The following is a 26760-nucleotide window of genomic DNA, read 5'->3' on the forward strand; positions in this document are numbered from 1 at the left end:
CGAGAATAAATCCCAAAATGTTGAACAAACTGCTGGAGGTGAAAAAGACATTTTATGGGCTAGGAAATTTGGCAGAAATGTAGGGGGCTTAAAGGCTAGAATTTGTTTGAACAACGAGACATTGCGAGGCGATAAATGTAAAATGACTGGTATAAGTGAGAGAAAAAAACTTATTGCTGCGATTCAGAAAATTTTACCAGAAATTCGGCAACAAATAGTATAATTTGGAATTATTATAAGTGTGAGCATGCAATGCATGTTAATTTCTATAATGTTTCAAAGTTCAAGCAGCTTGGGCACTTTAGTTTGATCAATTTTAGATTAATTGGTGTTCAAGTTAATCCAGTGTTTTAATTAATAATCATCAACTATTCATTACAGGAAGTTTTTGCTGTGACTACATAAAGCTACTCTTTTTATCATACATATTTCTATATGAATAATTTCAACGTGGGTTCCCCTCTTTTTACTACTCAACGCGTTTATTGTGCTAGATACTACAACTTGAAATATTTTAATGTCTGTAATTATAGTGCCTTTGTATTATCGTGCATGCATGTTTTTTTGCGATTCTTTTTCATGCTTCAGCTTTAGCAATTACTTTCGTTTTTCGTCCCTTTCACAGATTCTTCACTTTTTACCTCCTCTTCGCTATATTTTTTAACATTGGAGACAGAATTCTCACGTTGTCTTTTTTGCAATATTTCTTCTTCACCCTGGTTTTTTGAGACCTGACCTCCGGCACCTGCCTGACGCGGAACCTGAAATATGATCAATCATTTAGATTGATCAGTTAATCGATCACGTCCAGGGGCGTGGTACTGCGTGATTATATCCGAAAAAAGAAGGGATAGTCATACTCAAAATGGGCTGTTTCCAAAGAACTAGAGGCTTAGAACTTTAAAACGTTTTCAAAAACACTTCGCTGCACTTCTTGCCAGTTTTAACCCCCCAAGCAAGGCCCTACATGCAAGTATACTTCGTCACCTTATCGAGTTATTTCTAATTTTTTTTACTCAAGCAGAAGGATTTATCAGTTTTGAGCATAATTGATACCTCAGACTTTGTGATTCCGCCACGTTGTCTTTGCTCTGTTGATTTGTAATCGGAGTCTGAATATTGGGAACCTGGGTCATTTCGTTGTGTAGCAGATCGAATCAAAACGTCCCTAGACGGCCTTCTGTATACACTCGAGCTACCAAAATCATCTGACTGCATCAAATATTCTTGTGGGTAGGGACCCATCTGAGCTCCTAACCTTCGTTGGTGGAGGCTAACTAAAGATCTTCCATGTTGTGGGCTGAATGTTGGTGGTAGGCTTCTCGTTTGCGAGGACACTTCGGGGTAATAAGGAATGGAGCTTTCTCTTCGATGCCTGGGATAAACAACGTTTATACTAGGATGCATAGGTATTGGAGACTCATGTCCTCCATAATGCGGATCCACATATCTCCTTTCTGATCTTGGTGAAAAGTGTTGAATATCTTGTTCTCCAAAGTGGTCATAAGGCAGCCATTGATTATAATCACCTGAAATTTATTCAATCGGACATGTTTGTTCACTTAAATTGGTAATCGGCATTAATTCACGTATAGGAAATTTTAAGATGTGCAATATTTACCTCTATTCCAATTTTCTTCACCAATTCGTTTGAGTCTGCTGTTTCCTTTAAATTGACTTTTCTCCATTCTGCGCCGATGAGCGTCTTCCTTAAAATCACGCGATGTGAATGGAAACGGTGTTCCAGGTTGGCAACTTATGCTATCATCGTCAGAATCAGCAGATGAAGTTGGCTCAGGCATTTTTGATCTTCGCGAACGATTTCGACTTCTTTTTTTTCTTGGGTGGGACATGTTTTCAACGTTGCTCTCACTTGGGTATTGTTGAGATTTTTTGTTTGGATTGTAAGTGTTATTGTTGTTATCGTTGTTATTGTAGCTGTCATTATTCTTGTTCGTGTTGTTGCGGTTGTTGTAATTGTTGTTGTTAGTGTTATTGCCACCGATGTTTTTCTTCATCTTTCTCAAAGTACCTTCATCGCTATCATTGTCATCTCGCCTGATTCTGCAGGTCTCTGCACTGCTCATTCTGCACAGATCCTTTCGATCTCCTGGAAGCCCTGGTGACACAGGTTGCCCTCCAATACCATACAATATCAATTTAATATTCTTTATTGCTCTCGTTAACTCTTTTCCTGACTTCTTGATTTTCCCCAAATCTTCACGAACAATTTCCAAATCGGATTTATTTCCCTTTCCATAACGTCTCCCAAACCGTTCATCTAGGACACTTTTAATCTGGCGTACGTCGTCATACACTCGTTCAATATTCGCCCTGTCTTCGGGATTCGACGCCATGAGCCGTCCGAATTTCTGCTGAATTATTTGCGGACTTGCGTTGGCTTTAATAAACTCGTAATATTGTTTCCGTTTTTTGTACCCCATCCGTGACTGGAGGAGCAAAATCGTACTTGCGCGCTGCATAACTGCATTCGCAACAGCATTTTCGTAGTGGCGTTCGAACGTGTTCGATACTAAAGCAATGAGCAGGTTCAGTGTGATGATTCCTGCAACCAAAATAAAACACATGCACAAAATCCGCGCCATTCCTTGATTGGCGGCTTTGAGTTTTTCCCAGCCGTAATCTCCGATGATCATCATTTGGAAGATGTTGTATAGTAACGATGAGACATCAGTGTATCCTTCAGCAGGGTTGCTGGAATTGAATCCAAACTCGATCCAAAATGCACAAGCAAAAGGAATGATTATTATCATGTTCAGGACGGCCCACTTCAAAATGTCTCCAACAACATTACTGAAGATTACGACGAACGGACCTACAGCACAGTCAAACGAAAACAAGATTACATTAGACATCATAAATCTATACATATAATTAGTTTAAACTGATGATTGTGGATGTTTGGTATCATCCATGTGATCCTGAAAGCACCTTCTCCAGAATTGAAAGCACCATGCATGTCAAAGTGATAAACACACTTGCGTAAAGGATATGATATTACCTGCGTTTTCAAAAGGTCTTGCGTATTTAAACATTCTGAGCCAAAGAATTAACAACATCGCAACGGTTGTGTGGTTGTTAATGTTTTTCCAAATTTGAGAATCTTCCTCAAAGAACAGAATATTGGTAGTAATGGTCGCCAGGATAAGAAACAAACAAATCCAGTCAAAGTAAACCCACTTATCAGACGACGAAACAAGACTAAGGCCTTTCACTGCTGCAATTTCTGAGTCGAGATGCTTGCTTTCTTGTGGCCATCTTGGATGACAAAATTGTTTGTCTTTTTGTAGTTGTTCAGCGCGCCATTCACGCCATTTTACCAGTTCTCGTCTAGCGTTGATTGTCCCTAAAAAGTGGTATGAGAGCAATGTTGATTTATATAGTTGTGTTGGTAATTAGAAAACAGTGATGATATTGGGCTATGGTAAAATAAATTATGGTAATAGTTACATTACATTCATTGGTATGAATAAGCGTTCTGGAAAATTTCTATCAGTTCATTCTTTTTTGAAAAATATTTTGTCAAGTTGGCTAGGAAATAATGTTCCCTACTTACGTTTGATCTGTCGTTTAATCTCCATTAATGTGAACAGGAGGATCAAACTATCAACAGCGTATCTCCAAGCATTTTTTCTGACTGGCAAATATAATTCGTGTCCATTCCTTGGCATCGTTACACCCTCAACAGTCCAGAGTATTGTATAGATCAGATTCAGACCAAGATCCAAAAATGCTCCCGTCTTTCCATAAATCTTCCATTTGACCGCTATAAGTCTCCTCATAACTGGATGCATAATGACGTCAAACCTTAAGTATTAATCAGACGTTTTAGACGTTTTATCATACCTCCTAACAGATTTTAACAGTTTTTAACTTGGACCGGAATGTGCCCAAGTTAAAAAGCTTCGCTTGTTTATTTGTTTTTCAGATTAAAACATATAAAATATACCTTTCATTTTGAACGGCAATCTCTAAAGGGGAGCGTGCTGGAGTTTCTTGTAATCCGTCCTGTAATTTTGCTCCTTCCAGGTAATTGAGAAAGTAAAACTCCCTTCTGTTGATGTAATCTACTGTGTGAAATTGATCCAGTGCTATGAGTGCCACTTCAGGGATCTTTTCAATGAGCAGTGATAACGCAGAATTTCCCATGTGGTCATAGACACCGGCAGGAGCTCCTTCACTCACAAGAAGTTTGGCGGCTTTGAAACGGTTCATTTCTGCCGCAACCTAAAGAGATAAATCGTAAATGAAGGTTAAATATGTCCTACTGTAAATAATTCAACAAAATGAGCTTCTTCGCCAACCAGACTGATACAGGATGGAGAAGTAATTTATAGAATATACAATTTTTCTCTCCTTTCCACGTCTAAAAATTATATTTCATACTTGTAGGGGTGTACGATTCCTGTAATCACGAGCATCGATATTGCCCCCGTATCCTAGCAACATCTGCAGGGATTTGATGGCGTCATTTTTCGCTGCGTAATATATTGCAGTTTGTTCTTCTCCTTTCGTTTTGATATTAACATCTCCGCCATGTTGGAGGATAAATTCCACCATGCTGGCGTAGTCAACAGCTGCAGCAACGTGGAGTGGTGAACGACCATACATGTCTTGGTGATTTACATTGGCACCTTTGTAAAGAAGAAAAATTTAATTAAGAAAACACTAGTAATGTCATACATTATACAGTATGTTAATACATAAACAAAAGCAATTCGAAAGATAAAAATAAATCATTTTAATTTTTTTGTACAAAATTTGAAATGACCTGAGGAAAATAATAATAGGACTAATTTATAGCAATAAAAATATGACTGTATGAACAATAACGAACAACGTTTACAATTTATACTTTAAAATTTAGCGATGAAATTTACCTTGATCCACAAGAAACTTCGCCACATCCGTATTCCAGGATCTTGACACCTCGTGGAAGATCGTTTGCCTAGTTGGATCCATGCAGTTGATGTCGGCGCCATTCAGCAGCAAAGATTCCACGAAATCATAATCAAATACATCATCTGGATTATTGGAGTTGGCGAGATCAGCAATATAATGAATAAGAGCATGATTTCTTACATTTTGGTTGCTTTGACCATCGACCTCCCATTCTCCAAGTTCACCTTCCAGTACGGCGTGCGTTGGTTCGTTAGGTCGCTTGGTCTCTAGAATCAGAAAGTGTACCTATGATCGACTAAGGGCCTGTTCATATGAGACGGGCCAGCCCGGTTTAGCGGGCAGTGCCGGGATTTCGCCTCATATATTATTTCACTATATTTGTAAAATTGAACGAAGCGAGATCTCGCCCTTAACAGGCTCATATGAAAACATCAAGCGGGCTAGCAAAATCGAGCCATTGATCAAGTCTCAGTATCTCACTCTCTCTTACAAAAAGAAATAACGACTTTCCAAATTTAATGTTAAATTTTACTTTTTTCCACGCATTTAATAATCAAATTCAAATAATCTTTCATTGTCTCATAGGGCAAACCACACAAAAATCGGATTAACTGATCAGTACTCTAGATCGTCCACTGAGGAGTATATTATCTGGCATTGAACAGGATAAAATACCAACAAAGTAGGGCACTTTTGGGTGCATTGCAAGCTATACCTGGGATTTCCTCTAATAACATAACCTCGTACAATTTTCTCTTTTCCCCGCCAGCTCTATTTCTTCTCGTGTTTTCTTTCTTATCTTGTTCATCCATGTCTACACGGAATAAGCAATAAGCAATCCTGATTGTTGGTCTTGTTGTTGTTGGTTACGCAACTCTTGGCAACTCTTGGCCAAGTAACTTTGATTGCGGAATAAAGTTAGTAAAAAGTAATACAGGGTGATCATGAAAATCCTAAATAAATTTGAAATCGTTCTTAACTTCACAAAGTAGAATCAGGATCGATCTTTTATTGACATACAAAGATTGTTTGGGTGTTTATAATAGAAGGCAAACAAAAAACCGAATGTTTTTCCAGATCAGGGGGGTGTTTTTGTCCCAACAGATTAAAATAGCTTGTAACAACTTGAAATTGAATGTTAAAATAATATTTTAAGTTGGTTGATGAGAAATTTTGTTACTATATATAGCGCTTTTCAAAGTTTCATAGAATTTTATGGGGTATATAAGCCTTTTCGTCGCGCAAACTTGATTCTCCAACAAACCAGTCTTGTTCTTGCATAATTGATGATTCGGTTGACTTGAATGGAATAACAAATGCGTTTTAAAGGGTTTATATTATAAAGTGTTCAATAAGACAAGCCAAAAAACGTTTATGCATACAAAGTGTCGTGTTCACCAGACAAACTATATGCTGAAACACTTTGCGTCTTGTCATACTGATTACTGATCAATTATATACTATCAATTGCAATACCAGTCGTGTCATTTGGAAGATTATCCAGTTTTTCTACGTCTTTTGCAGCAACATTCTTTGTCTTTTCATCCAACAAATTTGACTTTTCGTTGGTTTCGGCCATTTCTCTGCGTTTCTTTAAAATTAATCGATGACATTATTTTAAAAAAACAACATTTAGAGATGGAAGAGGGTTATATAATCTTATTTTCTTTTCAAACACTGACTGACGTATGTAAAACGGGCGTTAAAAAAATAGCGACAAAATGGCTCAGCTACTTGAATAAACCAATTTACATTTTATTCATACAAAATGGATAAATAATTAATGCAATCTGATAAAAAGCGAAACATTTAGGGCTGATGATTATCAAGGAAAAGGTAAAGACACAACATCCACACTCAACACTAGGATAATATGTTGATTCATAGGAGGAGCGTGTAAAAAGCTATAAAAACAAGTGTAACTACGCTACCCCCAGCCCATGCAAATAACTTCACTCTTCAGGAACAAAGTTAAAGGAAATATATCACACTTTAATTGTCAAAGCCAGATCGTTTTCTGACTTAACATTTGCCATGCCCATAGTCAATAGTCAATAGACCTTTTCAGCTTGTATGAAAATTAACCCATTTCAAATCACATGGTAAAGTTTTATTGGCTATTTCATGGTCACAACATCTGAAATGGGGGTTAATTTGCATGCAAGCTGAAAAGGTCTATTCTCATGTAACCGTCGTGATATGAGAATATAGACCTTTTCAGCTTGCATGCTCGGACAGACAGACGCATGCAAAAAAACATTTGAATGGCATTTTCTTCTTGATTGACGAGTTGATGGTTTATTTGAATACTTGTTGCCACTGATGCTGTTCGGTTGGTGTAAATGTAAATACATTTTAAAACAGCTCCGTGATAACAGGGGCCACTTGTATAAAAGACTAGTTTTAACTATGTAGTTTAAGAGTTTTATACAACCGAACCCGGGATTTTAATAGGTGATTAATTTTAAAGTAACGCGCGTGCAAGTTAGCGTAGCATCAGACAAAATAATTCCCGCAATAAAATTTTAAATTCTGAATAACAATGTTATTGCATCCGGCACTGCAGTCAATTATGCCCTGAGAACGAAGTTGCGCAGTTAGTGCACCCACCCTAGTGAAAAGCCGCTCTGACTATAGTATATAGAGCACGAATTTACAACAAAGAGCTTCTTTGTTCCTGTTTCATTCTTCGAATTCTGGTTTATACAAATTCACAGCCCATGCATGCTATGAACCTCCGTTTAGTCAAGTAAGGATATAGTTATAGGCTATTGGACTTTCCTGTCTTCATGGGCCAAAATTGACTTTAGGGCGGTTTTTCATGCACTAAGCAGAATTTTTCGATTGAACTTCTTCGCAATTATATGAGAACTGTAGAATTATATGAGGAATCCACTGACTGGTCTCGATTGAAACGAAAATCATAAAGCAAAAATTTCCGTGCAATCGAAAAATTCTGCCAAGTGAAAAGCGCAAACTATACCTTTTTTGGCAAATGGTAAACGTGTTTTTAAACGTAGTCTCTTATTAACTAACCAAGTTTAGTTAGCTCCGTTCATAACGAATCATAACCGTTGCGTTGCCGTTGGCACAAAAATAATAAATTTAATTTGCACAAGCTTAATTAAGTTACGTTTTAGATTCAATTCAGTTAAAATATAACTTATCATTCTCATGCAGCTTTTTATTTATTTACTTTTGTATACTTACTAATCTTGATATAGACGTTATGCGGTCAGCTAAATTCAGCGAAAATAAAATCTTTTTTGTAGACAACAAGACCAAAATCGCATTTAAGAACGTTTCATTATACTGAGTCAGTTTATACCGACAATGCCAATACTAATAGCAATGCCGTTCAGTACAGTAAAGTGAGAATATAAAACATTGTCATTTTTAAACTTAGGGCATTAATATTTTAAACTGAAGTGCACAGATGGCAAAACATTGCCGTTCGACTCCTAAACAAAGCAAATATTTAAATGAACCAAGGTCAGGGCATGTAGACGTTGACATTGCCTCTTTCAATTCTAAATAATTCAAACTTTAGCAAAAACGGGAATAAATTACTGTCTTTCGTGCATCTCCGCACATCGCAATAGTCGTAAAGCTGGCGTTTGCGTGTGTATTACAAGGTGGCTTTAGTTAATAATGTTTAACAAATTATTGATGATCGTATCTGTAGTCTTATCCTTTTCAGTTTGGCAGATGCCAAATGGTAAAAAAAAGATCAAAAACTAACAGAAAGGTCATCATAGGTAACTAAAGTAAGGCATTACATTTACTTGCAGTCTCTTGTGCTAAGCGAAAAAGAAAAGAGAGCATAGCCATAGCATCCAATTTCTTTTTTATCATTATCTATTGTTTTTAACACGTCGTTCATAACGCCGCATGAGAAGAGGCGAGCCCTCTCGGCATGTCTTCAATCGTATGCAAACAGATTGCTTGATATCGTATGGATAGAGCAAATACGGTTTATGGAATAGTGGCCCCTGACTCTGATGCATCTGTTTCCAGTTTAACGCTAGATAAAACATATTTGAACGAATTTGAAATCGCCTAATGACATATAGGCTGTTTGGGTTCTTATAATTTTTGAATTATCATAATTCTTATAATCTTAAATTATCATAAATAATCCAGTTATACTTTCCAAAATTGGGAATTATTCGTAAAGTTTGTGGTTGTAGGTTCAGTTGTGTGATATTTCAATTATCAGTGTTGAAACCGTGGTTAACTTCGACGCTTAGGTAGGCCTGCATTAATAGAGACGGGAAACTGATCTTAGACGAAAAAGTTGATGGTAAAAACTTGTCTAAATATGAATAGGAATAGATGTGTGGTGAGGGATAGGATTATATGTGTGATGAGTCGGGTAATGCTAAAAAGGGTATCGTAATTATTACGATAAAAATTTTGTTTGCTTTCAGTATCTTAGGCTTAGCCTTGTTCTGTTCCGTCCTTGACCGTGTTGATGTTTCAGAAACGATTCTCGTCCAGACGGGATTCTCGTCCAGACGGGATTCCCGTCCAACTTACCCGTCTGTTTGGACGGGAAAGTTAGACGGGTAAATTCGGACGAGAAATCCGTGTGTGACGTTGTGACCGAATTCACATTAGACGAGTCACGAGTTTCCCGTCTTAGACGACGTGATCTTGAAGACATGAACTTTTGGACTTGGCTGTTGACTTTATGGCCTTGCCCACGCGTGGAGGTTGCGCGCCACGCACACGGAATCAAATTAGCAAGCATTTGAACAACAATAAAACATTCGCAGGAATAAATTCTCAATGAGGAGTTTTCACACAAATATTTGGAAATGACTTCTTTAAGTGACGTTGATGTTGTACGAGTTAAAGTATCTGTAAGTAAATTGAAGTTAGACTTTTTGATATGTAGTTTTTTGTTAAAATTGTACCTGTTTGTAATTTGTATAGACTACGTGGACGGCTCCGCGAAGCTACATATTGTTTTGCTTAACTAGAATATTATTCCATTTAAGCTAATTTATATTGTCACCAAAAATAGGAATTGATTATAACATATTTATTTTGTTTTTAGTTGGAAAAAAATCATAACGACATTCGTCGATTTGTCATCGACCCCAATATTACGACATTCGCTGATTTGTATAAATGGATACAAAGGGCATTTTATATAAAGAGGTATTTAACTAAGCCACGATTGCAAAATTCATTAAAAATCTATTAGATATTATCATTGTGTTATTGATATGTATTTTGAGATTTGGGAACGGATTATTTATGTAACTGATCGAGACTGCGACTGATCTGACAACTACACACACACAACTTTACATCAACTGAAATAGCTAGGCCTAGGTTGGCCATGTTATGCTTCCTGTATATTATGGGGTACACCCCCCAACAATGTTATACCCAGCAATTGAGCTGAAATTTATATATAGCATGTTTGTAAATTTATATACAGCACGTTTATAAAACACTGACAATCAGTGCTCATTTTGCCCTAGTGTATTTTCCACATATGTTGATTTTGGCAACTTTTGCTTTTGCCCAATTCACATGTTCCTGAAGTTCAGTACAAGCTGGCAGTTTTAGAAAATAAATGACAAAACCAAGTCTGAAATACAAGTTGCACTACAACTCATTCTCGTGATTTAATATCTTGGATCCGCAAAATGTTATTTTTTAGACCTTGTTTTGTCATTTACCAGTTGTAAATTATAAAAAGCCAAAAATGATTATTAAAAATCGATACACCCTACCCCCACTGTTACAAGTCTACCACTGATTTTTTATTTCATCCCTGATGATTATCCTTCATTACAGGAAGGAGAGTAACTCCTAAAATTAAAGAATTATTTTTGCTTGCAGGAGTTTGGAAATTTCACATAGACTTTCTTGTGAAAATACTACTCTAAATTTTGCTATTTCATCTGACAAGGATCTTCAAGATGCAGTGAGGGCAGCTGCGGATTCTCCATACTTGGAGCTGCGAGTTCTTGTGACTGGTGAAAGTAAGATCTGTTTTTTTCTGTGAGGCATAGTAAGGGGTGTAAATAACCAAGAAAATTAGAGATAACACATTCAATTTCAGTTATCTGCCTTTTTATACAACCTGGCCCTAAGCATACAAACTGGAGTTGGATCATAGAAATAATTGTCTATTATTTCTATGGTATTTTAATTTCATGATGAGAGATTGAGAGTAGGTCACTTTACTGACTGTTCACCCCTCAGTTTGAAATGATTTTTACCATTTTTTACAGCTGATGAACCGAATGACAGTGAAGATTGGATAGTACTAGATGGGTATAACATTCCTATGATTAAGGATATCAGATCATTTGGTAACAGACTAACCTTACCAATTGCCTCAGCTTTTCGAAAACGAGTGGAAAACACTTTCTACCAAATAACCAGTGCATTTATAGACATGAGCCGCAAGACTCCCTTAGGTGAATCTGATTGGCTGGCACACATGGATGACGAAGGCCACTTAAAAAACGTACATGAATTATGGGTAATTGTCTTTAACTGGGGTGTCGAACCCTCCTTGAGGCGATGTGTTTGGAAACATCTTTTAAACGTTTTTCCTCCGGATTTAACTGAAATTGAAAGAGAGAAGTATTTGGCTATGAAATGTAAAGTTTATTGGCAGATACAAGCTTCATGGCGAAGAGAAGATCAGTTATCAAAGACTGAATCACTACGAGACATGGTATGGAAAGATGTCAGGCGGACAGATCGAACTTATCCCTATTTCGACGTCCCAGATGATCATCATCATCTGACGTCATTATTTAACATCCTGGTAACCTATGCTGTCTTGAACCCGGATGTATCATACGCGCAAGGCATGAGCGACCTTGCCGCTCCACTTTTGGTTGTCATGGACGACGAGGCTATCACGTTTACATGTTTTACTGCCCTCATGTCTCGCTGTAGGAAACATTTCCTTCCAGATGGAAAAGCCATGTCTTTGAAGTTTGATCACCTAACTTTGCTTGTACAAAAATTCGACCCGGAATTATACAAATATCTTATGAAAGTCGAAGCAGATGATATGTTCTTTTGTTATCGATGGTTAGTCTTAGATTTAAAGCGAGAGTTCCAATTCGATGATTCTCTGCAAATCATGGAGGTAATTTGGAGTTCACTGCTTCCACCTCCCCCCAAAGACACCCCGCAGTCTCCAAGCAGTGCTACCTTCAATACAGCCAATAAACTTCAGTGCAGTCTTAACTCCAGTGCAGTATTGCGGTCAGAAGGATACAGTTCCTTACCATACTCCTATCAGTCGCTTGTAAGCGCAAATAATGATCAGGATTTTGCTGACGAAGATGAATATGCAGCCTTAAATCTTGATGATTTTGGTGGGAAACTAGCACTAGTCTCCCTACCCGATCCATATCATTTAGGAGATGGAAATCCTTTCTCGTTGTTTTTATGTCTTGCTATTCTCATTCTTCATCGGGAACGAGTTTTCAACGAGCAGGACTACAACTCTTTGGCGTCTTCTTTTGACAAAAAAGTTCGCAAACATGACGCGGAAAAAGTTCTAACCCAAGCCAGACAATTGTTTTCGCAGTATCTGAGACATTGTGAACTTGTAGATAACAATGAGTTCGTTTCATTGCAAAAACCAAAAGAAAACGAAAAAAAGAAGGAGTCCTGGTTTGATGATAATTCATGTGAAATTGTTTCAAATGCTAGTCCTGAAATCCAGTGTTAACACGGCGTATCTTGAAACAAGGTCGAGTTAGAGACGGAATTAGTTAGGATGTAATATACAGGGTGTATCAAAAAAAATGTCCCAAATGTAAAAATTCCGTTTTTCAGGATATTTTGCAGAATTTGGCAAATTTTTGTGTTCCTAGAGATAGTTAAGACTTATCTGGTATACCTAGGCTAAGTTTGGTCTTTCAGTAACAAAATTATGTTACCGGGGGCGTGGTTCCTTTCCACTGATATTGAGAGGGCTTGCGCGCAAAATTGTGAAGCTGAAATTGAGATATTATTTAGCTGTCTAAAAGTAGGAAAGCTTTTTAATAAACTGTCAAAGTTTCAGGAAAAATAATGCATACAGGGAGCAACGCGTGACCCCTAAAGGTGACAAATATTTCATTGCGCTCAGTGGATTAAATGCATCGTTGATTTTAGCGTGACCGATCTCATACAAGGTGGGCAAATGAATAAATTAAATTGAGAAACTGAATACAAAAACAAAGGGATTTATTCGGGATGTTAATCCTCAGCATGTCCACCATTTCATTCTGAGCAAACTGCGGCTTGTCTGAGCATACTAAACACTGAACAGCGAACCATTTGTCTGTCCATTCGCCTAGATTTGCCGGTGGTAGCGTAGGCGATTTGCAAGAAAGAATTTCGAACGAAATGGATAATTTGAGGCAGGACAGACAAATGTCGTTCGCCGTTCAGTGTTTACCATGCTCAGACGAGCCGCAGTTTGCTTAGAAAGAAATGGTAGAAATGTTGAGGATTAATATCAAGAAAAAAGATCTTGTTATTAAATCGCTTCGTCTTCTTGTTGAGTTTCTCGCTTTAATTTATTCATTTGCACAGCCTTGCATGAAATCGGTCACGCTAAAATCAACCTTGCATTTAATCCACTGCGCGCAATGAAATATTTGTCACTTTTAGGAGTCGCGCGTTGCTCCCAGTTTGCATTATTTTTCCTGAAACTTTGACAGTTTATTAAAAAGCTTTCCTACTTTTAGACAGCTAAATAATATCTCAATTTCAGCTTCACATTTTCGCGCGCAAGCCCTCTCAATATCAGTGGAAAGGAACCACCCCCCCGGTAACATAATTTTGTTAATGAAAAACCAAACTTGGCCTAGGTATACCAGATAAGTCTTAACTATCTCTAGGAACACAAAAAATTGCCAAATTCTGCAAAATATCTTGAAAAACGGAAATTTTACATTTGGGACATTTTTTTTTATACACCCTGTATAGAGAAATTATTTTGCCAGACGGAACATCAACTGTTTGTATTCTTATAAAATAAATGTGTAAAATAAATGTGTTAAAAATCTTATCGACAAATCGTCAATTTATGTTTGGGAATACATTTTCTGCTATGCGATGCTGACATGTTTTCAACGGCGTATTGACGTGATAAACGTATACGCTATGTTCAACTGATTATTATGATCACTACTGCATGGATGGTGTGAATAAAGTGCCCGGAATGAATCCCTATTCTTGCATGGGACCACTGTGAATCATATCAGTGCTGCAGGGGCCGGAGGAAACTACAGGTATTGTCCTAAATTAACAGAAGGTATAGACAGTATAGACTAAAAACTCCCGTGGATGACCCTGTCCGCATTCGTTTTCTCTTTGTCAATTTTTTGATGAAATTTTTGTATGTAAAGCGAAATTTCTTCACAAAATGTAAACACCTGCTTTATACGCGAGCTAGGCCTATAGAAAACTTCATTACTCTTTAAATAATGTTGGCTTATGTTGCCCACAGGCCACAGCAATTAATAACTGTTAAATATATTACAAACTTGTGACGTGAGTCTGTGTTTTGCAGCCTACGGGAAATGAAAATTTAAAGGTCTACCCTCCAATAAGCTAAAGCCTAAGCTTACTTAACTAAACTGAAAAAGCGTATTGAAGTTATTCATTAGTGAATAACGTTTGAAGTCGTCGCCATATGGTGTGGTCCGTCATGTCTTGAAATATTTATAGGAATTCATGACAATGCGTTTAAATGAAATCTTGCAATAATAAAAAGAGTATTGTACGTGTATACTCTAATATGAATGTTTATACGTAAGACTCCAATGGAAAAGGTATTAGAAGGGTAGAGAAGAAGGATAGAGCTAGAATTTAAAAGTAAGATTTATATTTGTCATGCACCTATGAATTCTGACATCTAAGCTATATAGCTATACAACTATAGTCGTAATATTACTGTATAACCAGGGAGCAGCGTGGCAGCGTCTTCAAACAACTTAGCATCAAATGTGGTATGACAACTGCCTAAAATAACAACTGCCTATTTTACTATAGCCTCACAATGTAGAACTAGTCTGTAGGTATAGGTCATTTCCCACTGACCCATTTTGACTTGTCCATGCACTGTATATATCTGTCATATATAACACGTACATATAGATACAAATTAGATCAGCGATATAGAGACCCAGTGTTTTGGAACTATAAATTATAATCCTTTGCAATATGATATGTTTTATTCTCATTTAATGAAGTAATGGGAGTGGACAAAATGCTGCTATAGGTGTTTTAAAATTAGAAAATTTAGAATGCAAAGCAAGTCTACAAAGATTTTTTTTAGATACGCTGCCTTTTTCAAGACGTTGGTAAAAAATGCCAGACAAAAACGAGAAAAAAGGTCTCCTAGACAAGGAAAGCGAGAGAGCAGGTCTGTTCGACGACAAAAACAAACAAAATGGCGCATTCAAATGGAAGCTGGAAGATCTCGTAAAACAAATTACAGGTAATTCGAAATAGGTTTGACACAACCTCGCAGCCTATATTTCAACTTTTTAGCGGTTCTGGGATTTTCAGTTTTCTTTAAAAATTTTTACTCGCAGAAGCAGGCGAAAATGATCAGAGAGAAAAAATGGACACAAGACGTGATAAAGATGTTTTCAATAAGAGGAAATTGTACGAGATTATGCTAATGAAAGAAATGCCAGGTCAGGAAACGAAATTGAAAAAATCCAAATAATTAAAAATGTAGCATACTATATATATACGTACCATACATCTAGTCGACCAACTGTAACCAAAATCCAAAAATACATTATCATATATTTAACTTGAAGAGGATCGGAGTAACGTTTGGCAGTAGGGTGTAAAGTATCAGGGGGATTGTGATAAATTCTGTGTAGAGGGGGAGATACACTGTAGGGGGGGTAGACAACCAACACTGTAGAGGGGGTAACACCTCTTACCAATCCCCATGCACCTGTTGGCATAAAATAATGAATACTCCATTAGTTCAGCTATCCAACAAAATAAACAAAATCAATTTAAAACCATTTCATTCCAACCTTGCATATTTTTATTACTTGCAGAAGACAAACGACCAAACGAAGCAACCTATGCTGTCTTGGACGATCAACTTGGAAACTTGGACGTCAACGACCAGGACAGCGACATTGTTAGAAATCAAGCTCTCTTGCACTACCTCGCAAATCTTGCCAACTCCAACGACAAGGATGATATTTTTGATTTTGAGTTTGTACAATCACTTGTAAGAAATGGCGCAGATATCAACTGTATGGACACAAACGGGCAGACTATATTTCACGAGGTTGCCAGATCCTGGAACGTTGATGTGGCTCTGTTTCTAGTGGAAAACGGTAACATATTTTTCAAAAAAAATTGCAAATATACCATGAAACAAAACTTATCAAGGCAATTTTAGCAAAAACAAGAACAAAATGCTTCTTCTTTACCCATGATTGTTGTTTTTCTCTTGCCTCACCAGGTCATTTCACTTTTCTCTTATTTGAATGTTTTCCAATATCTTTATCATTCTTTTTTCATTCTTTTTACATTTCTCTTTTCATCCTCTCGTTTTTTGCTGTTCCTGTTCTCTTCCTATGGACATAGTCCACACAATTTCTATCTCCGTCAATGCGATGATATCCTGACGAAATCCTTCTCTTTTTTGTTTTCATTATCCATACTACCGGTCATCTCGTTCACATCGACGATATTGTAAAACAAAGAGGTAGTACAAAGCGTTAATTTAATTTTACTTTCACACCTAAAACAGGTGCCAATGTAAATCACCAAGACACGTATGGTCGTTCTCCACTCCACGTTGCTGCAGCTGTTGACTACGCCAGCATGGTGGAATTTATCCTCCAACATGGCGGAGATGTTAATATCAAAACGAAAGGAGAAGAACAAACTGCAATATATTACGCAGTGAAAAATGACGCCATTAACTCCCTGCAGATGTTGCTAGGTCACGGAGCCAAAATTGATGACCATGACAGCAGAAATCGTACACCCCTCCAGGTAAACCTTCTTATCAAATGTCAAATTCTTAACAAAACGACCAGGGTTAAATTAACTGAACAAGAAATGAGAGTAATTGTCTAAATGATCCCAATACGTAACTCATGGTTATTCATTTGTCAGGTCGCAGCAGAGATGAATAGTTTTAAAGCCGCCAAACTTCTTGTGAGTGAAGGAGCTCCTGCCGGTGTCTATGACCACATGGGAAATTCTGCGTTATCACTGCTCATTGAAAAGATCCCTGAAGTGGCACTCATAGCACTGGATCAGTTTCACACAGTAGATTACATCAACAGAAGGGAGTTTTACTTTCTCAATTACCTGGAAGGAGCAAAGTTAAAGGAAGGATTACAAGAAACTCCAGCACGCTCTCCTCTGGAGATTGCTGTCCAGAACAAGAGGTTTGATATAGAGATAAGAGGGAAAGCTTTTCCGCAAAATATGTATGTTTGGATAATAGATGTTACTAATTATAGTCTATATACCAACACAACATAGGTTTGGTGTCATTATGCATCCAGTCATGAGGCAGTTAATTGCGATCAAATGGAAGATTTATGGCAAGAGAGGAGCGATCATGGACTTGGCCTTAAATCTGATCTATACAATACTCTGGACCATAGAGGGCGTGACTATGCCAAAATACTGTTATGAGTTGGTTTATCCAGTTGATGATAATATCTGGAGGTTTATTATCGATGGTTTTATTATCTTGTTCACTTTCTGGGAAATCAAAAAACAAATTAAAGGTAGGAAAATTGTTTGTTGCCGGGAGCTGATGCTTCTCCCTGTTTGTTTGTTCGTTTTCTTTTTCGTATTCACATCGTTGACGTGGTTCACAACTACGAATCAAACAACTTTCAGAGACAAGGAACGCCCGACGTGAACTCGTAAAGTGGCGCGAATCTCGAAGTGAGCAACTCGAGAAAGACAAAGCATATTGTCATCTAAGATGGCGACAGGAGGAGAAATACCTGAACTCCGAGATAGAAGCTGTTAGCAACTTTCATTTTGTGGCTACTTCAGACTGGTGGATATACTTCGATTGGATGTGTCTGTTCCTAATTCTTATGGCGATTGTAACAAAAGCTATGGTCTCTACCTAAATGAACAAATATAATTACAAGATAGAAACCCGAGAGAGTTCATTGTTCAACAGGGAAAGCATGGAGCAGGGGGGAGGGGTGGGGGTAGATAAACAATGATGTAATTGAACACAAACCATGGCCTAACCTTGTTGAACCACGAACTCAGCGCCGCAGCAAGGCCGATTAAATGTGGAAGGCGTGTATATTCATATGTTCATGTTTATCTACCGCGGAAACAATAGCGTACAGAAGAAATCAGTCGGGCATAAGTTGAATTTATGAATATACTCATTTTATTAAGCTTCTAGCGACGGCCCTGCACGAACTGTTTAAAAATATGAATGAGAATACTGCACAAAGGGATAAAATTTAAAAAACGAAGTGCCGGATCGTAGTTATTTGTTTATTTCGTTTAAACAATGTCAATATTATTCAAAACAATATTTTTCTTTATTGGAAGGTAATATTTTACGGTGCAAAGAATTTCAAGAACATCGGGAACGTGACGAAAAAAGTCGAATATTGGGTTAAAATCAATATGTACGCAAAAATTGTGACGTTGATTGTCCTTTGGCTAAGAATATTTAAGTACGCAAGGCCGTTTGAAAATGCAGGTACTGTAAGTAAACATTTCATATGTGCAACTCCTTCCAAATAATTATTAAAATGTGATGATATTTAACAATTAGTCGCCAAAGGTGAGGTGATTACAAGCCTATATAGGTTTGTAATCACTGAGCCTGGGGCGACTAATTGTTTTGTATACATTTCGAGGTGCTTACAAATAAGAATCAACACAATTTCATAAAAAATTATAATTACTTCAAATTTCTTATTTGAAAAAAGCATCAAAAAGCTATAGTCACTGACCAGTGACTATCACTTCAGAGACAGTGAATTTTGAATATCATGAGGGAAATTTTGAATATGCAATAGTTCAATAAAACTAACGACAATCTATTATTAATCTTTAGGTCCTTATGTGGTGATCTTCAGCAACGTTGTGGGAGATATCTTAAAATGGCTTGTACTGAATACTGCCATTTTCATTCCATTTACTTGCGCATTCTGGATAGCATTTGGATTGAATTCGCAACATCCCGCAGAAGGCTATACTGACATATCCTCGCTGCTTTACAACATCTTCTTGATGATAATTGTAGGCGGATATGAATGGAAAGAACTGGAAAAAGCTGATAAGACGATGGCACGATTATTATGTGGTACCTTTATTCTCGCAGCTGCTGTAATCACGCTAAACTTGTTGGTTGCCTTGGTAACAAACACGTTTGAACAACATTACAAAGAGGCGGTGGCGAACGCGGTTATGCAACGAGCACGCACAATTCTGCTACTTCAATCAACAATGGGAAACAAAAAACTCCAGCTTTACTACAAATATATAAAATCCAACGCATCCCCGCAAATTATACAAAATAAGCACGGACGATTAATGGGGAACAAATCCAAAGATAGAGCAAATATAGAACGAGTTTATGACGACGTGCTAGAGATTAAAAGTGTCCTGGCTAAACGGTTTGGAAAACATTATGGAAAAGGGACTAAATCTGATTTGGAAATTGTTCGCGAGGATTTGGGGAAGGTTAAGAGGTCTGGAAAAGAGTTAGCGAAGGATATAAAGAATTTGAAGTTGATATTGTATGGCTTAGGGACGCAACATTTGTCTCCTGTCGCAACATCAGCCAGAAGTAAGACTGAAAATACAGAGCATTTGAATGATGGCAAAGAAAGCACCAGCGAGAATAGAAAAACTACTAACAATGATAAGAGAAACAAAAGTAAAAACCCAACCACAAACAAAAATAGCCCAGTGAATGAAGACACACCCAACAGCTCACAACTCTACTCAGGTAACATTTCAAATCACCAACCGGAAGAATTAAACGAACGAGTCCCATCACCACTAGTTCTTCACTCTCATCTTGGCAACATTACCCTCCCAAAGTCAGGTAAATCGTCTAAAAAGAAAAATCGTAGTCGACGATCATCTAAAAGGGTGGCAACAAGTACAAGCGATACCTCTAAGTCGGATGGTGAATTTGTACCAAGTTCACACGAAACGTCCCTCAGGAAGAAAAATTCACGTCAATGGAAAGAAATGTATAAGAAGAGTAAGGAAGATTTTAGGAAGTATGGAAAACCAAACCATGATGTTAATGAAAATTATGAAAAGTGGTGGAAAGGTTGGAAAACATTCATTGCATGTTTCTCCGCGAAAAGTTTACAGTTTCTACAAGCCGGCTTTCCGCCCGCATATCATTCGCGCGAACCGATACAAAGCAGGAAAAACCTACTCTTTTCGCGGTGAAATTTTTCACCAATCACGTTGTTGCAATTCAGTTTTTGCTTCGCGCGAATAAATTCACTGAGCCGGAGAACGGGTTTTAGGTAGCTGTAGCTGTAAATCTGAACATAACTAATAATAATTTTTCTTTATTTAAGGCGCCGAACAACATTCAACATCTGGTAGAAATGGAGAAAGAGACTTCTTGCTTGAAAACTTTCAACCAAACCCAGAACCTACAGGCTTTAAGCCACAATTCGCCGGTCCCCAAATATATCCCTCGCAATCCAACCTCAGGGGTATATGTTATCCGCAAGCATCCTATATCACACCCAATTCCCCACACTACGATCCTAGAGAGCATTTGGCAAACCCAGGACCCGGGGAACGTTTTCCTTACGGTTATTCAAAATCCGAGGAACTTAATCAGGGTCTCCACCAATACAGAAGGATTTCGGGGGTTTCTGTGGGTCAACCTATGACACCTGGTTACACCATGATGTACCTTCCACATGAGATGCATAGTATTCAGCAGCACGCTGATCCCGTCGGCTTAGCCTTACAACGACACCAACACCCCGTAACAATCTACGGAACGGCACCAACTCCGAAAAATGAGGTAAGAATATCGATAAGACCTCTAATAACTGCACGGCCAAAACTAGCGCGCGATAATTGGGGAGGGAAGTGCATATTCGTATATTCTGTTCAGTCCAACTGATTGAAAAGACGAATCCGTACAGAAGAAATCGGGCAGCGAATATATGAATATGAACCCATTTCCCCAATAATCGCATCTAGTTTCGGTCTTGAATAACTGCAATGCAAACTGCCCGAAGCACATGTAACCTTCGTACGAGGAGAACGTTGTTTCCTGGTTTTTATACCATCAATGTAGAGACATAGCTGAGAAACAAAATCATCACTGCGTTAAAAATAGTATATACCTGGGGCCAGTTGTATAAAAGGCTAGTTAACTTTTACCTGTAATTAAGGACAGAACTGGCCAATCAGAGTCGCGTGTTTCTGAGTTAACTAGGATTGAACTGTGCAAAATGAAGTCAGTTAAAGAGTTTTATACAACCTGATTATACCCCTGATTTGTGTTTCTCAATTAGGTGTTCATGGAGGATGAAAGGGCGAGATCAGTTCAGCAACAGCTAAACACAGTAATAAACCAAGCAGCAACATCGTCAGTATTCACCCAACAACAGACAAACGAAGGATTTAACGAAGCAGCAAGAGCCTCGGTGGTACCCAGTGAAATTTCCTTCACTGTTCAGAATCCTAGTACGGCGAAGAAGAGCTCGCAAGACGTGAAGACAAATCTATGGACAAAACATGACAGCTAAATCCGTGAAATAAGTCATTAATATTGCTTTGATATATATTGAGGCGCTGTTACTCTATATGCAGCTTTCCTTGCAACTTGCAATGCAATTATAATTTTGAGGGGTGTTAGTTTGTAAAGAGTGTTCGAAATGCTAAAAAAACGTTAGCAGATCGTAAGAAATGGTGTTTAACAAGTTGGTGTTAAACAACTTTGGATGCCTCAGGAGTAGAATTGAATTGCAAGTTGCAAGGAAAATTGCATAGTTAACACCGCGTTTATCCCTTGGAACTGTTGTTATATATATAGATAATATTTGTATCCTTTTGCCATTTGGGGCGATAATTTACAGTAATTTAGAAGCAGGCAAACTAGAATCTACTTGAGTTGAAGCACTGTATCTATTTCAAAAGTGTTGTACAGTTTCAGCGTCCTCGGTTGAATGAAAATGTCTTTCCACCCAAGATGGCGACCTACTTATGTGAACGTCATATTGCAAGAGCGTAATATAATTAAAGATAGAAAGAAACGCATAAAGTCCGTCTGCTTTTATTTTAGGTAAATGTTAGTTACTTCATCTAAAATTGAAGGAAAACACCTTATTGAGTCATTGAGTCGGTTATAAGGTTCAGACGTTGCGTTGACCAAACAAGAATACAGCGGAAATGTTTCGTGCATGAAACTAAAGACTATACATTAAACGCACAACAGCTGGGACTAATCCTCTTTTGCAACACATGCATAGTTCTCGTAGAGCCGCGCAAAAAGACGAGGGACTGGTTGTAGCAAAAATGATTGGTTAGGGACTGGGATCAAAGAAAAATAATATGCGGTATATTGCAGCGTGCAGCCGTGCACATGCATGGAACTCGTGCGAAGATGCACGCATCATGATTGCAAACTCGCCATGTTTCGATAATTCCATGTCTAGAATCCGACGAATATAATCCTTAATCCTTTTAGTGTTAGTAGTTGGTGTTAGGGTCAGGTTTAGGATTAAAGTTAAGATTGTATTCGTGGATTTAGAACATTTACAACCGCGTTGTGTGTTTTCATAGAATTATATTTTGATTGACAGTGTCTTTGGCTTTTCAAAGTACTGCTAGACACAAACATTAGCAGTTAATTGCCCGTCGTGGTTTTTAAAGACAGATTAATTCAAGTACCACAACACATATACGTATATATTTAGTTGTTATCTTACGAAAATTATGATATTACATTTTTTTAATAATTCATCCAAAACCTACGCACTGAATTAACGGAGAAATGCCGAAGAACCTGAGAGTTGTCACGCTTTTTACAATTAGTTTTGCGTGAATATACGGCCACGAAATCTCCATTTGCCTCGTCTACATGCTTCTTCGTTTACAAACAAACAACTATAGTCAATATATAGGAAGACTAAATATTTACGACTAATTCCACGAGGCACATGTGCACTAACCATGCATTATGTGTACAAACACGTAAGTTCTACTTCTAGCCTTCGGGGTCTCACAAGATTTCGTTTGCTATTGCTTTACTTGACCATAGGCATAGGGAGGCGAGTGTTAACACTGCACTTGACTTGAAAACGCTTATAAAATCAACAGGGAATGAGAAAATATGCAATAAACAAACTGTGCATTTTTTAGTCTCAAATGTGACGTATTCTACGTTCAAAAATAGACGCAAAAAATTCATATTCAATAAAAATTCAACCGTTTGCGTAATAAGGTAAATTATTGCGTACAAAGAGAAAATGTTATCTTAACTTCTTCGTCATATGTCATGTGATTAAAAATTAAACAGTCACGCTAGGAGCTTGTTTTGAATGGCGCGAAAAAGAGGGTGCCGGTAAAGGATATAGAAAATACCCACATTGTTTCCCCGATTTTTGCGTTTAGCCTCAAACGAGCATTAAAGCGTCAATGATCCCTCGCATTTGACCTCACGTTTGTCCGCAAACCTTTATCGCTTTCGGTGGAATCTTATCTTATTAAGCTAATTTAAATGATGGATGAAACTTGTGAGAGAAATTTTCTAACCAGACCGGGCCAATATCCACCGCGCATTTCTCGTGATAGTTTAAAGAGAATATATGCCCGGAGTTGTGGAAACTCTCCCTAAGCAAACTCTCCCTTCGAAACGATTCCGCATCACCCTTCATCGTTATCATCTCCCTGGTCTTGCATCACGGTTTATGAAATTGGTGTTTCCACGGAAACTATACACATTATACATAAGTACATTGCTTCGTGACAGAAAGAAGCACGCATGCATTTCAGTTTTTTAGGTAGTCTGCATGACTATGGACCTACTTGTTGTGTAAAACACTATTAATAAAATATAAACAAGGGTTTTTCTACACTCTTAGAGAGACCAGTTTAGGAATTAACATACCTATATGGCGAGACACCGCCTTATTCACAGCCAACAGCCGGCGTTACAATGGTATGAAAACTTTCAGAGGATCGATAGAAAAACATTGATCAAAGCTATATATAGTTGATCATAACATACATAATAATATGCAAATTCTTTTTTTAGGCACGGACTGATATTACATGGCCTTAAGTGGAAAGTGGGAGAAAAAAAACCGGCAAAAACAACCACAACGTACGATGAAAAAAGAAGCTTTAATTTTTAACTAAATTCTACCGTTATATACCAATTCTACCGGGTCCATGCATGGCCTGTTTATTGCTGACAAGATATATACGAGAAAAAACTGAGGCTGAGTGCCATGCTAATCCTCATTCTCGTGTATGAACAACATAATCTATACTTTGCAACAACATTTATATCATCTATTCACCTATACTCGTAAGTACGGTAACAATTTAAACCAGTCTCATAATAAGAAATATCATTTTCTTATAGTAATAAAACAAAGCAAAATATATACACTTTTATATATTATTATTAATTTCACGCCGATTATATACACCCATGTTATATAGAATACTGAAACCCTTACCTTATCACCCTTGTTACCCCACTCCATTTTTATTCCTATAGCTGAACCCGGCCCCTATATCGTTACAATTGTGTATCTTATACCCTTGTCCCACCCCTTGCACATCGCCAGTCTATTATCTTCAAAAATATTTGAACACACGCCAACCACATTATGGCAGAATTTCAAAATCCAATATGAATTTTCTTATCACTATTTGCTTTCAACACGCAGTAGAGAGTCACCGATGCCATTTGCAGGTGTTACGAGCGGAAGTAATAGAGATAGTTATATATACACTCTATCACCTTTTTGGCATGTTCACAGAATCTCACAGCAACATCTAGCAAACAAATACCTCTGCATCCGCATGAAAACGTTCAGAAAAATTTGTAAGTTCATGACAAAATAGGTTTGTATTTTTTTGCTCGCATCTGCATTTTGTTGATAAAAATTTTGTTTATTCTTATTGTCTGCAATCTTTAGAATCTCTCCCATGCGTCACTCAATTATAAAGACAGAAATCTTGAGTAGACGAAAGTTTAATCAGTTTGTCCGCTAGCCAAATTAAAGTCCAACTTTCCCTGGTATTTTCCTGAAGCAGAATCTTGCGTTGAGAAAACCACATTTGAAATACGACATTGAACAATTTATACGCACTTGGATCACTGGTGAGTCTTACTCGACTTTTTACCTCGTTCTAACTTACATGGATATACAGTAGTGTAAAGATATAGTCTATTTTTATAAACATGTAGGCGCGACGTGTAATGTTCAAGATTGTAATATCTACAAGCATAGTTCTTAGGAAAAGAGATTAATAGCAAACACGCGTATAAGGTCTAAAGATGGTCATATTGTTATTATCAGTGACAGTGGTTTACTGAAGCTGTGAAAAGTAATCCCCCCTTTGGCGATGAAATGACCGGGTACATTTCCGATACATACGAAAATTACATTTCTGGATTTCAAGCTGTGTTTATTGCATATTGAAAGGGGTTTTTCACACCCGTATACACAAGTCCAATTTCATCAGATGCCCAACAGGTTTTTTGGCTCATCCAAATTGCATTTTCTCGGGTCAGTTTTATCATTAAAGAGTGAAACGTGCAGATTTTGGGTTTTGTGAAACGCTGTTGACAAATATTTTCACAAGTACTTTCGTATTGACATGCATCTATAAATCGACTAGAAAAATGAAAACGTGCAAAACACCGTCGTATAGTTTAAATATAACGTTTCATTTAGGCAAGTATGCAGTCCGATGTACGCGCAATATTTTCCTATTCTGAACATGCACTGCCCGCTCTAGACTGGATGATTGTGTTTCTGGCAGTGCTTTGAAAATGGAGATAATTATTCATATAAATGTTGACATGATGAGAAGCGGTTTTGGATAAATTTTCCAATCTTTCGATTCCTGACATGATATATATAATACATTGGATAAGATATAAAAATGTTGTTCTACAACCATGCATATGAAAAATCTCGTTTGAAAAAGATAAGACAAACTGGACTGTCAGATTTTGGCGAAAAAACCAAGGATAGCCTAAACATCCTTAAAAAACAGACAGAACTTTAACAGATAAACTTGAAGACTGAAAAACGGGAAAAAAATGACGACATCAGAGCAAGATCTCATGCATTGTCATGCATCGAGTTCTTAATCAAAACCACAAGCCGAATTTTTCAAAGCGAAAATTTCATGCAATTTGCATTTTAAAATCCATTGACTAGAAACTATAATGTGAAAGGAAGGATAAATAAATATGGGACAAAATTTTGAACATTTCATTTGAGTTATCGTACACAAGACGTTATCTAAACCAATTCATCTTAGTTACTTTGCGCAATTTAATAAAAAAATTGGCATGTAGGCAGATTTGTTGTTTAATTATAACGCGGTGGAACTCCATCTTCCCTTTCATTATCGGCCAAAAAAAAGGGAAAATGGGTTTTTCACATCCCCCCCGAGCTTCCCTTACCCCTAAACTGCCGTTGCAACGCGTCTTAGTGCGACGAAACATTTAAACCAATCAAAAACAGCTTTGCTTGTGTAATTGCAACATCGATTACAACGCAATTACATGATACTTCAACTAGTTATTTTTTATGCTTCAAAATATGAGTTTGCGATGCAGCAATCTGA

General features: G+C 37.4%; 3 protein-coding genes across 4 annotated transcripts; 2 read left to right on the plus strand and 1 right to left on the minus strand.

The window, feature by feature from the left end:
• Nucleotides 1–396: 396 nt before the first annotated feature.
• LOC114521948 lies at nt 397–15688 on the minus strand. The gene is made up of 11 exons (XM_028542523.1): nt 15673–15688; nt 6400–6514; nt 5639–5737; nt 4902–5189; nt 4408–4655; nt 3971–4248; nt 3578–3828; nt 3023–3367; nt 1622–2836; nt 1057–1529; nt 397–761 (listed from the first exon to the last, which is right to left on the minus strand). Exons 1-11 carry the CDS (start codon nt 15673–15675, stop codon nt 591–593), a joined length of 3486 nt encoding a protein of 1161 aa, XP_028398324.1. The 5' UTR covers nt 15676–15688; the 3' UTR covers nt 397–590.
• Nucleotides 9668–13962, plus strand: LOC114521837 (TBC1 domain family member 25-like). 2 transcript variants are annotated; one of them, XM_028542388.1, is made up of 5 exons: nt 9668–9788; nt 9986–10089; nt 10783–10925; nt 11178–12699; nt 13886–13962. In XM_028542388.1, exons 1-4 carry the CDS (start codon nt 9744–9746, stop codon nt 12641–12643), a joined length of 1758 nt encoding a protein of 585 aa, XP_028398189.1. In that variant the 5' UTR covers nt 9668–9743; the 3' UTR covers nt 12644–12699; nt 13886–13962. The 2 variants fall into 2 exon arrangements, with proteins under 2 accessions (XP_028398189.1, XP_028398190.1); XM_028542389.1 differs by having other exon boundaries at nt 9703–9788; nt 10853–10925.
• Nucleotides 15689–15896: 208 nt separating the features above from the next.
• LOC114521949 (transient receptor potential cation channel subfamily A member 1-like) lies at nt 15897–20090 on the plus strand. The gene is made up of 9 exons (XM_028542524.1): nt 15897–15911; nt 16064–16277; nt 16697–16944; nt 17068–17345; nt 17443–17693; nt 17809–17939; nt 18493–18646; nt 19007–20002; nt 20080–20090. Exons 1-9 carry the CDS (start codon nt 15897–15899, stop codon nt 20088–20090), a joined length of 2298 nt encoding a protein of 765 aa, XP_028398325.1.
• The last annotated feature ends 6670 nt before the right edge of the window (nt 20091–26760 follow it).

This window comes from Dendronephthya gigantea, unplaced genomic scaffold, assembly GCF_004324835.1.
Source record: "Dendronephthya gigantea isolate DGI-Jeju-01 unplaced genomic scaffold, DenGig_1.0 000021F, whole genome shotgun sequence".
NCBI lineage: Eukaryota > Metazoa > Cnidaria > Anthozoa > Malacalcyonacea > Nephtheidae > Dendronephthya > Dendronephthya gigantea.